This window comes from Gymnoscopelus braueri, assembly GCF_963280865.1.
Source record: "Gymnoscopelus braueri genome assembly, chromosome: 12".
In the NCBI taxonomy this organism is placed as follows: domain Eukaryota; kingdom Metazoa; phylum Chordata; class Actinopteri; order Myctophiformes; family Myctophidae; genus Gymnoscopelus; species Gymnoscopelus braueri.
In genome coordinates this window covers 25,151,739-25,166,508 of record NC_137614.1, presented here as the reverse complement: position 1 = coordinate 25,166,508, position 14,770 = coordinate 25,151,739, and the positions used below count along the sequence as shown (strand labels likewise).

The 14,770-nt window shown below is 40.0% G+C and overlaps 1 protein-coding gene across 1 annotated transcript; it reads right to left on the bottom strand.

Moving 5' to 3' along the window:
• Positions 1-89: 89 nt before the first annotated feature.
• tfcp2 (transcription factor CP2) lies at positions 90-13,320 on the bottom strand. Its single transcript, XM_080444419.1, has 17 exons — positions 12,770-13,320; positions 11,757-11,975; positions 9,969-10,120; positions 9,496-9,572; positions 9,095-9,200; positions 8,630-8,736; positions 8,127-8,279; positions 7,909-8,019; positions 7,532-7,623; positions 6,784-6,832; positions 5,475-5,507; positions 5,152-5,245; positions 4,245-4,335; positions 3,998-4,104; positions 3,095-3,237; positions 2,437-2,488; positions 90-2,286 (listed from the first exon to the last, which is right to left on the bottom strand). Exons 2-17 carry the CDS (start codon positions 11,876-11,878, stop codon positions 2,249-2,251), a joined length of 1,527 nt encoding a protein of 508 aa, XP_080300545.1. The 5' UTR covers positions 11,879-11,975; positions 12,770-13,320; the 3' UTR covers positions 90-2,248.
• Positions 13,321-14,770: the final 1,450 nt, after the last annotated feature.

Sequence of the window (14,770 nt, the reverse complement as noted above, 5' to 3'; positions counted from 1 at the left end):
AAGACCAGTCTATACACACACACAAGTAGGCCTATCCAAACCCTCTTCTTGATGGGTATAGTGTAGGGAGAAATGAAAGACAAACAGCCTATGGGTAAGTATTTTAATCATTCTGACAAGATGGGCCAAAGATGAACATCTAAAAATGTCAAACTACCCATTTCATTTCAGCACAATGGACTGAGGCCAACTATTTTCTTTCCACATGCAGTTTTGGTATGCCAAGCAACCCACTACATGTATTAGTATTTGGAAGTGGCGATATTTAAAAAAAAAATAACAGAACGTGTAAAAAAGAAGAAAAAAAAAGAAAAACAAAAACTAAAAAAAAGATTATAAAACAGCCAAAGTAACACATGATTTATCACAAAACATTTAAAACTGGCTAGTCAAAACAAATGCAGGGGAAATGGCTAAAAACTAATTTGGGAAGTGCCAAACACACTGGTAGGGATGACATGTAGACAGGTTGCTGGTGTTGCTACTATGTTCACTACAGTAGATAGCGTTTCATTGTCCTTTGAGAAGAGTAAAAATCATGGTGGCTGACAATGTGATAAACACATATTACACAGAGGTATAGAAAATCTTTTCACGCTATCTTACAGTAACAAAGCAAAGGAGAATGCTTGACACCGTTAGCCTTTACAGAAGCACAGATATTAGCCGAGGACAGAAGACCGGTCCTCAAGGTGTCCCTTGATCAGTGTTGGACAGTAACGCATTACCAGTAACGCATTACTAGTAAAGTGTTATTGTAATATGACTTTTCCCAGTAACGAGTAGTTTAACTAATTACCATTAACATTTCAATAATAATATTACAGTTACCATTCCCCAAAAAGTAACTCGTTAAATTTTTCACACCCCTTGGTGGAACGGCGGGCCGTGACATGGTACGTATAGTGTGATTTGCGTGTAGTAAAGGTTTTGATTTTGTCTGGAGTAACAGACAACAGCACAGTCAGTTCAAGACTCCAGTTTAACTTTCCCCCAAGAAATACATTTTCCCTCACCTCGTTTTGAAAGTCCATAAAGTGAATGAATCTGTATGACCTCCACGCAGACATCAATATGTGTGCGTCTCCCCTGATCCGTTTTCATGCCACAGCAGCTTTCGTATGCCTAAACTATGCTGGGTTGCACGCTGTGTCACATACCGAAAATAGCTGATCTACAAGCTTGCACACCCATCGCATTGTGAGCTTGTAGATTAGCTATTTTCGGTGTGCAACAATGGCACACACTCAAGTATAAATCATGCTGCAAACACAACTGAATCATTGATCTGAGAAAGCTTTTATGTTTAGCAGTCCTGATGTCGGCAGTTGAAGAGACAGTCAAACACTTTAAATGCTTTCTTCAGTTCAAAGTATGGTCATTGTCTAGGTAGCTTGCAAATTATTTTTTTATGCTGACACAGTAAAACGTGTTGTTTAACTCCAATGAGTGTACGAATTTAACCAAACGTACCTGTTCCAACACTGAGGATTTTGCAGTGTTGAAACGAGTAGTGTAACTAGTTACTATTGGCAGGGAGTAATAAGTAACGTAACAATATTACTTTTGAAAAGAGTGACGAGTAATAAATTACTTTTGAGTAATGAGCCAACACTACCCTTTATGTCCTGATTGCTCACGATGCTGCCTCTCAGTATCATGTTCCTTCCAGGCTAATGTGGCTCCAGTAAAGCAACCTAGCAGAAGGAAGGGGAACCATGCGGTGTTACAGGCTGAGGGTCAAGTATTGTAAGAGTAGGGTAAGGGGGACTATTTGCTTCTGACGCACAGCGCTTTGGCACACCAGATGCTCTTCTTCATGAGACATGAGCGACAGGGAGGATATTACCATTTAAGAAGAGACAGCCGGGGGGCAGGGAGGTGCGAGGTGCGAGGTGCTTCGATCTAGCAACTTGAAACAGAGTCACTCCTTCAACAGTAAAGCCTAACTTTCACTTCATCATACTGGCACGTTACTTGGCAAACTGACAAACTCCCAGAGCAACACGGCCGCACAATGATGTATGAAGGCTTAAGACAATAAAAGGTAAGAAAGGAGAGGGCTAGGTGCTTCAGTCGTACGTTCCCCACAGCGGCGTCTAGTGAGTTGTTGGGTGTGTCCGACGCATGGGGGGGTGGGGTCAACTCCAGCACATTCCACGCACAGCGCGGATGCTGAAGCTGGAGAGACACTGTCAGGATAGGTTTTAAACGGGTAGCAAGGAGACACCGTTCTCCCATTCAGACTTCATTTCAAGATGATGTGGTAGCCATCATGCGTTTCATCTGGTGATTAAAATGAATACATAAGGGACCGATTATAATAAATACAATTACTAAAAAGACAAAGCACATCACAGGTGATGGCTGAGGTTTAATTTAGAAACAAAAGCTCTCCCAAACAGAAATTGGGAGAGTATGTGAAAGCTCACATACCTTTCATTGTGTCCAACACAAAACACACCTCGTCCTGGAAGTTCTGTATCATCTGTAAAGAAGGGACAATTTCGGTGTCAAAGGCAGAAGGAAACGTATTACAAGGCAATGTGGATTTATAACAGTAACTAACGTTTCGTCAACCAAGTCTTCTTTAGGATATATGGAAAGGTCATCTCATCCCAACACTCAAAACGTAACCACTTTCACCCTGCCGCCCCCATTTTGGATATGTCATTATAGGTGAAGAATTTTCAGATTTTCAAAAGAGTTCCAAAATAGTGAATAATTGCCATCTACAAGCTCACAACACATAGCACTGCGACGCGTTGCGAGCTTGAAGATCGGCGCAATGAAAATGACAGTAAATATAATGGTGCTTAATTGGTTAATATACATTGTGATGATTTTCTGTTCCACAGGCCTCAACCTCCTAACTGACCAAAATAGGTCTAGCCTGGCCTGGACGGTTGGCGTAACCGTCGGGGACCTAGGCTGGTAATCCCCCATCTCTCTCCCCATTTCCTGTCAGTCTACTTTCCTATCAATAAAAAGGTAGAAAAAGCCCCCAAAAATATGTTTAAAAATAATAATAAATAGGTCTAGCCTTAATGCAGGCAGAGAGCAGAGTGTGGCATAGAGGAAAGGCGGCTTTTACCTCATCACTGACCAGTACATGGATGCCGGTGGGACCCTGTTTAAAGATCTGGCTTATTTGTCTGGGCGAGATGTTGAACAACTGAGCAATCTTCTCTGTGAGCTCCACAGCCGTCAGCTCCTCCAAGTAGATGGCGTGATAGACTGCAGGCAATTACGTAAGTAGGTGTGAGCACTCAGCAGAGCCTTCTGGGTTATTTTTTCGCCATAAACTCTCAATGAATACCTTATTTTACAAACATACATTTAAACATTCATTATAAGAGACTATGCCTTTTTGTATCAATAATATTATATGACGTCATGCATACGATAATTCATGAATCCTTATTAACACATCCACCGCCAGAGGTTAATCTCATAATGTACTCACCAGTGCCAAGGTGTTTTTGTTGTTTTTTTGTTTTTTTCATGTCGCCATAGATCTTGTTAAAATCCTTAAGATTGAGCCGTGAACGGTCTGTTTACATCCGCGAGATCTCCCTGTATCTCCCAGTGAAGACCGCATGTCAAACGGACTTCCATGACTGTAGTTAGAGCGGATTACGTTAAACAGTGAAATGCGAGGAGAAAAAACTACAGGAAGAGAATTGAGTTTCAGTTTCGTCTGTAGAATGGGAGCGGGCGTGATCGTCGAAACCGGATCCCAAATAATTCTATTTCCTGTCATCAAACCGGAAACGGAAGTGGATCAAAAAAATTCCGAAAGTGCACCCGGACCGCGCATGCGCGAAAAGACCGCAGCCCGTAGGACTACGGGCTCGGCGCTTAACCGTTGGATTTAACGGCCCGTAGAACTACGGGCCCGGCGGTAAAGGTGTTAAAAATAGGATGTAATGCATTTCACACATTCTTGTTTGCACAATATTACAACAGACATGCATTAAAGCAAACACGGGCTAACCAAAGAAAGTGTTGCTGGCGGCATCTCCGTTTTCATGTTTCTGCTGCTGCTCTCGTGCCTGCTGAGACTCCTGACACACGTAGACTGTGAGCCTTGGTCTTACCACCCTACACACATAGAAGATCGCCATGGGGAAAGAAAACAACAAAGTGCACCTTTTAAGTCAAGAAACCTGACAGCTTATTGGGTAATACAATATTAAAACACACATTTTGACAGTGGAATGAAATGAAAGGAGGAAACCCACCGTCCTTTCAGTGCATTGAAGAGTCGTATACCATCCGCTGGGCCACATATCTGAATGACATCTTCCCGTGTCAGCTTCAACAGGTCTGCCCCTGTTACATACAACGATAACCTCTGAACCTTCATAACATAGATTCACCCAGAGCTGAACACATGTGACTAAGTTCAACGATGAGAGGCATGTCCTGGTGGCTGATCCAGCTGCCGTACATACTTTAGATCTCCTATGCTCTGTCTGTTGAATATCTCTCTCTACTACCGTTCCTGTATCATGTGATGTTTCTCAACATGATCACGCTATTCTAAAAGATGGGTGGGTGGGGCTGTCAAAATGGCCACCATGTGTGAATACACACTGCCTGTTGTTGCCTGCTATTGACAATTGGTCAACAACAGGCTGAACTGGTCTTCCATGATTAGTGTTTTCTTCTGTCCATTCCTTCACCAAATAGCAGGCTAGCTTTAAAAGATTGCATGTGTTTATTAACTCCACAGTGACAAAAGAACATACGTTACATAGTAACGAATATAGTATGTACAACCAGAATGTGTATTTACAGTGGGCAGTCCGGGTGTTGACATTCACGTTGGCATGTTTTAGGGCATGGTCACACCGCACTTTTATTCTACCTACTATGAGGGCGGATTCTGCCAATGCAATGGAGCGTTTTTTTGTTTGTTGCAGAAATCCGCAAATGGCAGCAAACCGCTCCATTCCCATTGAAATGCATTGGCAGAATTCACCCTCATAGGTAGAATAAAGGTGCGGTGTGACCGTGACCGTGCCCTCAGGCTAGCTTTAAAATAGCCAGATGAGAAACACAAGCAAGTCTTGAACCTAGTCTGATCTGAACGATAACTAATGGGGACCCGATATGTTCCTTTTTTGCCATCAGGAAGTATCACACCTGAGAAGTTGGTGAAAAGCCGGGAGAAGGGCGAGAATCGATTTCTATGAAGCCACTGCTGTGCATCTTGTGGTGTTGTTGTGGGTAACAGGTTCTACAAGGGGAAAGATCAAAAATAAAAAGACAGACAGTGAGAACATTTTGATCACAACAATGTTGAAAGGTTAAGGAATCCTAGGGGTCATGTGTGAAATTACTGTCAGGCTATATTAATTCAAATTCATATTTTATAGATATCACAGATATCCAAAACATTAAACAAACAAAACATCATTAACTCTGTAGTGTAAGTATGCTGTCAGCACAAAGATAAGATTACTTGCCCATGTGATGTTAAGCTGTATCTCGTTGGTTGTCTAAGTACACACAAATAAAGAAAGATGTCTTAATTTCCTCACACAACTTTCATATTCCACTTTTGAGTAACAGAAGGCAAAAACATTATCATTAAAAGCAAATGGCAAATGACTTCTATCATGCCCGGCTGCACTATATGATCACTATGATTTTTAGGCAACTGAAAGGTAAATATTTATGCACTCATTCAGCTCAAATCCCCAAAACGTATCTTGCAGTTAATTGGAGTCTAACATGAAATGACACACGCTAAACAAATAAAAAAGGAAATTGAGGGATATTAAAGGGTTATTATTACTCAGAAATCATCAGATATAAACATATGCACATTCATTCTTTGAAAAGTAATAAAACTGGACAGATATTCCACAGTACAAACTAACTGAAAAGATGAAGGTTTCAAAAGAAAAATGAATAAAGGAATAAATGAATCATTAAAGATAAGAGAACAACTCATATGCTTATTTTTAACCCTTTCTAACACTGGTGAAAAGCAGACCTAATTACAGCTTTAGTGGAAAAACAACTTCTAAACTACTAAAATAAAGAGAGTAAATCAATCTCTTTTGAAGAAAGACATTTACAATGGAGATTAGTCAGTTCCTTCACTAATTAGAAGACTTGATAGCACAGTAATTGGCACTCTCAAAATCAATTTGCGCAAATCAGTCCCCATGTGTTATAATTTAATTTATCTCATTAAATTCAAACCATGGATAGAAATAATTTAGCAGTGTACGTTTTATAATACACCCTACAGTAAGTGGCTAAGGAACCTCATAGATCTCCTCTCAAACCACCTTGACAGACCACAACATCAACCAGGCCGATGCCTCAAAATGCTTCTAAGCGGGAAAAGAATGGACAGTTGTTGTTGCGGTGAAAATATTAAAAGGGTTAATAAATGGCTAATTAGCAACATTAGAAACCATACAGTTCTGTGCTTTCTTCAATGGTTGAGGAAAGGAGATTTATGACTGTGACACTTATTGATCTAAAGATTCATGCTTTGAGGCACAACCGTTTCCTTATGCCCAATTACTCCTGTCGTATGACAGCGTACCGCTCTGAAAATAGCAGATCTACAAGCTCACAATGCGTCACACTTCTTGAAGTAATCGACTAAAAACGATATCAGCCATGATGTGTCATCTCTGCATCTAGCATAAGATTAAGAATATAGTGGACATGCAGGGGTTTGGTGAGGCAAGTTTGGGCCATAAGGTATATCATGGATATGGGACTCGCAGAGAGAGAAATAACAGTTCTACTTACTTCTACTGCCTGAACCACAGGCTCAGGCTGGTGGTTGGGTGATCCGTTTCTATGTAGACAAAAAAGAAACGTTTTAAATAGTGTAATATGTAATAACAAATAATAACATAACGCATACATCCCACTATTACCTCACACATCAGCTGTATGCTTACAGACAAATAATCATTGGCTGGAGCAACACAATATAAATCACATACTGAAGGGAGAAACGAAACATACAAATGTAACTATGGTTCTATGCATCCCTGCTGACCACCTGCTTTTTAACTCTTTAACTGCCAGGGTAATAGTGTCACGCCACTGCCAGCGAAAAAGAGCGATTTTACCAACCTTTGGAAAATCATTAAATATTTTCCGTGATCACCATCCTCACGGCAATCACCTCATTAGACTCTAGTAGAATCGGGGGGGGGAGGGGAATTGTTGTGGTAATCCATTCCATAGTTGAATGTTGACTGTTCATTTTGTTGTGATCACGTGATTTCTGGGTGTACTCTTCTTCAGTGATCCTGGGATCATTCACAGGCTGCACAACAGCCACTGAAAACTCAAAATCTCATCAAACTCGTCAGTGGCAGGGTGCGCCTTTGCAGAATCTGATGAGAAATCTGGTCGGTGGCAGGCAAAGAGTTAAGCACTGACTTAATATCCACCTGCACATGCATGAAGGGGAATAATCAGTGCTTTAAGCACCACCTCTTGTGGTCAGCAGGGATGAAATAGAATCCTTAATATGCACACTCACCCTTCTGCCACTGGGAAGCTGTTGTGTGTGCTGTTCGAGAAGCCAGGTGATGGCGAGTTGTTGACATAGGTGATCTCAGGCCAGGGAGAGCACTGCATGAGAGCATCACTTTTGTTATCCTTACAGTCAAAACAACCTTAAAACTGAGTTGTACAGCTAATGCACCCATTACTATCCATGACCTTCACTGTTCACTTTTGTGTACCGTTTTCCAGTTGTCTTATTAATAAAACACAATGGCCATTTTGATGCATACCCTCTGTCCCCTTTACAGTGTTCGAAGGGTCCTTTGAAAATCCTTTCTTTTTTATTCTTCTTCTTGTACAAACCTACCGTACTTATCGTCCTCCAAAACGCTCCTGTTGAATATCACTCACCTCTGTCAGGATGGTGGTTTCATAGGAGGGCTGATACTTCTCCTTCTCCTGGGGCGCTCGTTTCTCCATCTTCTCCCTGTCCGTCTTCTGCTTCCTGTCGGCACCTTTAGGCTGGAACAGGTCGAGTGAGGTTAGTAGCACAGCCATCGGGAAGAACAAGACACCCAAGATGTGGTGATTTGTAACAACAAGCAATATCTAAATGGTTTCCCTCTCACCTTAAAGACTTTAACCTGGCAGGAGGCAGAGTGGAGGTGCTCTGTGTACTCGTTGCTCTCATTCTCCTTGAAAGTGTCCATCTGGACACGAAAAGGCACGCCTTTTTCTCCTCCATGCTTGCGCATGGTGAATTCCGTGCTGATGCAGTGAACCTATGAACAACACAATACATATCTGACTGAAACTTATTCAGGGCAGGATGCCATAACTTATCAACAGGACAGGGTAAACATGACACTACAAGGAAGCCACACAGATTTAGGAAAATGTTATTAGTAATTATTACTCAGAGGTCATATCCACTTTGTTTGATAGTTCGCTAAACTCTGGATTAATCGGTATACTAAACAAGCGAAGCAATGCAATGACAGTAATCTCTGGATTGTCCAAGATCACTCCGATCAGACTTAAAAATAAAAATAAAAAACGAATTCAGGATTACAGGGAAAGGGAAGTTAGAATATGTACTAATGAAAATAGCAAGATTCGGTCGCCATGCTACCTGGATAAAAACTGAGGTTCTTTTTGATGGGTCCCATAGGAACTCCACAGTGTTAAGCTGAGTAGGGTTAGCCCTGGGGTCGATCATGCCAACAGACATGGGGATATCTGCAATGGATCAATGTGAAACAATGTGTTATCAAAAGTGTTCTTTATGCACTTCATCACCATTGCCTGCTGTAAACTTAAGAACTGTGCCACAGATATTATGAACCCAATCCAAGCCCCACTAATAAGCTACAGTTACACCTCCACATAATGTCCTAGACAGGCCATCACAACAGTCCACTTCTTGTATCAATGTTACAAAACAAAAATCTGCTCTATGTGATGATTAATGTAAACTCAAGGTCACACTGCAATACAAAAATGTCTTCCACACTCAAACCCAATCCAGTTCCCTCTGTCTCAGTCTACAGAGGATCAGCTGTCCAAAAGACAGAGAGAGTGATTGGCCAGTGCTCACCCAGGTCCAGGATTCGATCCCCAGGCCTGTTCCAACGCCAGCCCTCCAGCTGTTGGTGCTCTGTATACTGGAGTCGTCGGTCATGGAACACCACACGGAGGATGCTCTGGAACACACACAATGAAATAACTATGGCACTTTGTGAAATCATAACATTTATATACATATTATCTATAGTATGCCCTGGAAAACACTAGACTGTACGAATATATACAGTGGTAACTTATGAAATGGTTGCAATGCCGTGATCTTAAAAGGGGAGCAAACACTGTTGAAGGCTGAATAGCCAAAAGGTCTGTCACCTTGTCAATTTGAGGCATATGGAACAATAACAAATATGTATTTTTATTTCAGAGTGTGAAACCCTCCATGGTTTGATTTATTCAATGCCGTGATCTTACCTTCACCATTTTACCAGTGATTTCAGGGAGCTCGCCCATTTTCCGATTGTCAAGCATTCGAATTTCGTAGGACTGCCCTGCAAAGACCAAGCCATATGTTAAATTCAATTGTGAGCTATAAACCAATTTTAACCTGGCGTCCCTATTTTGGGCATGTCATTATATGCCCAAATGTTCAAAAATGTCTGATCTACAAGCTCACAATGCATCCTCGTACAGTAGATTGGCTATTTTAGACACAATTTGAGGGCTCTTAATTGATTAAGTAAGGCGTGGTGGATGCATAAACGCTATCTTTTTCCATGTGTGCAATTATTACCTAGTCTTTAGTACTTAGACATAATAAATATAAACAAACATGGCTTCTGTGTTCAATCTGGACATTTATTTCCATCACCAGTGAATACTCCAAGCTCACAGGTGTCAAGTCCACTAATAAAGACAGATAGAAGAACAGTAATCCAGATGCTTGCCTTGGTTGAGGTAGGTAAGTGTTTCATCGTGCAGTTTGACGGCCGGCGAGGTAGCTGCACACAGAACATACTGAAAGGGAAGGATCTTGTTATCGTTGTCTGGAGGCAGGTTGGACTCCTCCTGCTTGAAGATGGGCAGAGCAAGCACATCGCTGGAGAAAGAGACAAAATAGAAAAACATGGTCATAAAGCTGATGAAGCCTATTATACTCATCGTGATTCGTGGCACACCAGACCCTTTCATGCGACTTCCTTTGTTGGGAACAATTCTAAACTAAACGAATCCTCATATTCAACAGCTGCTGTGGAATACTGCATGTTAGATGGAAGTAGACTAAATCAAATACATACCTAAGGTATGATCCATCACAGGATGCTTCTAGAAAATAAACTGCGACTTACAATTAGAGCCAGACTAATACCAGATTATTTGACTTTTTTTAATCGGTATCTGCAATTATGCAACCAATGTGTCACAATTTTTATCCACTTCAACATAGCATTCCTATTTTGGGCATGTCATTCACAATGGCATTGTTTTTTAATTTATTTCTGACATCTACACAAATTCTCAAAAATCTACAAGTGCTGCAACACGTTGTGAGCTTGTAGATCTGCTATTTTTGAAATCTTTGGAATAGGGCTTAAGTTGTTAAACACAATGTCCAGTTTATGTGTGTTTTATTACTTGCTTGTTCATTGTATAATTAAAGTTCAATGTTCTTTCCATATAGGGTTATAGTTAAGTTTTTAACTTTGTAGCTATCAAATTGTTGTTGTTTTTTTCCAATGTGTTTGCTTTTAAGTTAAATATCGGTAATCAGTGAGCTAGGAGGACACTCAAAAATCGGGATCGGACCCAAAACTTTGGTATCGGTCAGGCTCTACTTGCAATGTTCTCCAACGATGCAGTTCATTAATCATAATGGGGGTAACTAGGGAGACACAATTAAATACCTTGGTATCCAGACAGTGCACCTCATTTCTCCTCTCAACAGAAGAATTTCAGTGGGCACTTTGCAGACTGTCTAGTAGTAGTATCATGTAACAGAGCACTTTCTATACCAGTTGCTCTCAAGCTGTGGATCCTAACAGCACAGGGGGTCAGTTTGACAACCACTGTTCTAGAACAACAAAAAGGATGCTGAAAGAGCCATGTGCCTGAGTCAGCTAAAACTAAATTGATTTCACACGAGAAACAAAGTGTCCAAAAACTGTCAATAACTGTCAACAATAATACTATAGATAAATACACAAACAGAATCATAGGGATAATAATAATAATAACACAAACAGAATCATAGGGATAATAATAATAACAAATTAATTATTCGTTCCGGGACGGGTCAAGTCAAAGCACACACTCCAGAAATGTACAGTATTGGTTGGATATGGGTTTACTACTAACTAGATACTGAAGAGATCCAAGACTGTGGGGGGCATAAGTGTGAATGCATTAAAATAAAGCCCTGAGAAAGATTTATGTTAATATGTCCATTAGTATGAGACAGGCCAAGACCGCTTTATTTAACTAAAACAGAGTTTGAGTCAAATACCTATTAGCTTTATCAGTGTTTTAACCACTCGAACCCCAGCATCCATATTTGGGGGGGAACATGAGCCAAAAATAGCCAATCTATAAGCTAACAACGCGTCGCAGCATGAACTGTAGATGGGCTACAGATTACTAAATATAAGTCGTAAACAAACCAATAGATACAAACCAATTTTGGGCCAAGTAATTAGAATTATTTAATAACAATTAGAAGTGAGCTCATGATACTGTACCTCATACTGTATGCCCCAGCTCCAAGCTCTTGTCCAATGCCTGAGAGACTGGCATCAAAGTCCTGGACTAGACCTGACTCGATCACCTCGTCTGTGAGGGGCAGCTTCAGAGCCCACGCCATGACGACGGTGTGTGTGGAGCTTTCCGCCGGATGCAAGTCCTGGAAAACCCGAGCCAAGCTCTTGCCCTCAGTTTGTCCAAAGTGTTCAAACCTTTGACTGAGAAAGAGAAACATCATGTCATCATCACTCACTATAATGCAAGGAAAGGAGGCATCGATTCAATCTGGCATGAAAAATCTCATTACTACGTGGGTAACATACTATCGGATACAGGATAGGTGGGCACTAGGGACATCTGGGCACTTCGATGTAAAATTGGCTATTTTGTCCAAAATGTTAAAAAATTTAATATTTGAAAAATGGTCTTAATTAAGTAATGTAAAGTATACATGATGTGACATGCACGGTACATCATTATCAGACTTAATTTTATCCTTCAACTTCTTGTTTATGCCCCAAAATGACTGGATATACAGGTTTTGTAGCAATTTGTACCAGTTGTAGAAATATTAGACCTAATTGTCAAAGCATGTTCTTATCATGTATACTTTACATTACTTAAGACCATTTTACAAATATTTTAGGACAAACATTTTGGACAAAATAGCCAATTTTACATCGAGGTACCCAGATGTCCCTAGTATCCTGTTACCATACTATTCATTAAAATGGATGACATCTGTTAAATGCGAGAAGAAACATAGTAAATCGGGATTCAAACAGACATGTCATAAATAACAGGTCACGATTTTGTAAAAAATAAATAATTAACAATGGTGAGCAAGTACACAGTAAGATCCTCGGTGTTATGCATGCACTTAAAAACTCTCTGACAGTATACAACTGTCAGATACAGTATACATGTGTATAATACACATGTAATAACCAAATCAACCAGAAGGGTCCCAATTAAAAGTGAAATACAAATAGCACAACAAATCACAACCTACCTTTGATCGTGAGAAAGGTACAGCTGGACTCTTAACACTGCGTCAGTTCCATGCCATCACGTCTTGCTGCTGCCTCGTTCCAACACTAAAATAAACATGTCTCTAGCTGCTAACAGCTAAACCCAGCTAGCTAGCTATAGCAGCTCTTCGGATGACTAAAGGTGAAGCCTTTATCTTGTGTTCCGCTATTCAAGCTTGACAAGGACGATCGGATAGAATCGGCCATTCATTGTGTATGTTACAAAGACTTATAGCACAGTTATACAATGGCAAAAAATAGTAATAGTCTGTTGTTTGTTTATCTATCTTTCGTCGGGGGAAAAGTAGCTTCCGTAATTTCCGTTTGAGTTCTTCTTCGGCTTGTTTTTCCCCCCTCATGACTACAGCTATAGGTGCTTCATCGCAACCTTTTGGTCAGTGGTGGAAAAAGTACTACATTTCTTTACTTGTATCAGATTACTTACTACTAGTATCTGCAATACTGCAATGTAGAAGTTACAAGTAGAAGTCCCGTATTCAAAATGTACTTGAGTAAAAGTTAGGGTGACCAAATGATCAGCCTCTCAAACCGGGACCCTTAAATTAACGTGCACGTTTGTCGTGCACGCGCGCGGCCATTCATGCATCTTCACGCACGCGCACATGTATACACAGTAGTGTTGCATACAGACTAACCTCGCGTCACCAGTCTTTCCTACATACATACAGACAGTGGTGGAAAAAGTACCCAAATTCTTTACTTAAAGGGGAAGACCACCCATTTTCAATATTTAACTATGTCATTAATATAGCATAAAGGAGTTGTGTGGAAATAAGAAAATTTTTAAATGTTAAAAATTTTAAATGTTAAACCCAAATTGATTTTGGGTTTAACATTGCAAATTACACCATGATGAGTCATCACGGTGTAATTTGCAATGTTAAACCCAAAATCAATTTGGGTTTAACATTAAAAAAATTTAACATTTAAAAATTTTCTTATTTCCACACAACTCCTTTATGCTATATTAATGACATAGTTAAATATTGAAAATGGGTGGTCTTCCCCTTTAAGTAAAAGTACCAATACTGCAATATAAAAATACTCTGTTACAAGTAGAAGTCCAGAATTAAAAATTTACTTGAGTAAAAGTACAAAGGTATTGGCATCAAAATGTACTTAAAGTACCAAAAGTAAAAGTACTAAATATTTGAAAATAGCCGATCTACAAGCTCACAACGCGTCGCGATGCGACGCGTTGTGAGCTTGTAGATCTGCTATTTTTAAATAGCCTAGGTATAAAATAGGGCTAAATTGGTAAATGTATGTTTTATAATGTAATAATCTATATCTGAAAAGTAACTAGTAACTAAAGTTTTCAAAAAATTGTAGTGGAGTAAAAGTACAATATTTGCCTCTGTGATGTAGTGGAGTAGAAGTAAAGGTATTGGAAATTGGAAATACTCAAGTAAAGTACAAATACCTCAAAATTGTACTCAAGTACAGTACTTAAGTAAATGTACTTAGTTACTTTCCACCACTGCATACAGACAACAACAATCATTGACAAACATCAGCCTCAGCGTTGAATTCAGACACGCGCGTATGTTTACATGAAATAAACATGATAAACATTTAAGTAACCACTGAAAACAACTGTTATTTAAATTCTGGTGAAAGTCGGGACAATTTGTTAGGGTGTGTTGAAAACCAACGTTATCCACCCGGCTCTGTGGCTTAGTTGGTTAAAGCGCCTGCCTAGTAAGCAGGAGATCCTGTGTTCGAATCACAGCAGAGCCTTAAGATTTTCTATGAATTGAGTACGTGAGAATCAACCATTAGACCTTTTTGGGCTTTTCAATCCTATTTAGTTGACCTTGTATTTTGAACTGTACTTCCATGTGCTTTTTTCTCTGCAAACTTCTAAATAAAGTATTCAATCAATCAATCAATCAATCAAAAAAAGCTTGAAACCGGGACAATCCCGGCCAAACTGGGACGTCTGGTCACCATAGTAGCTA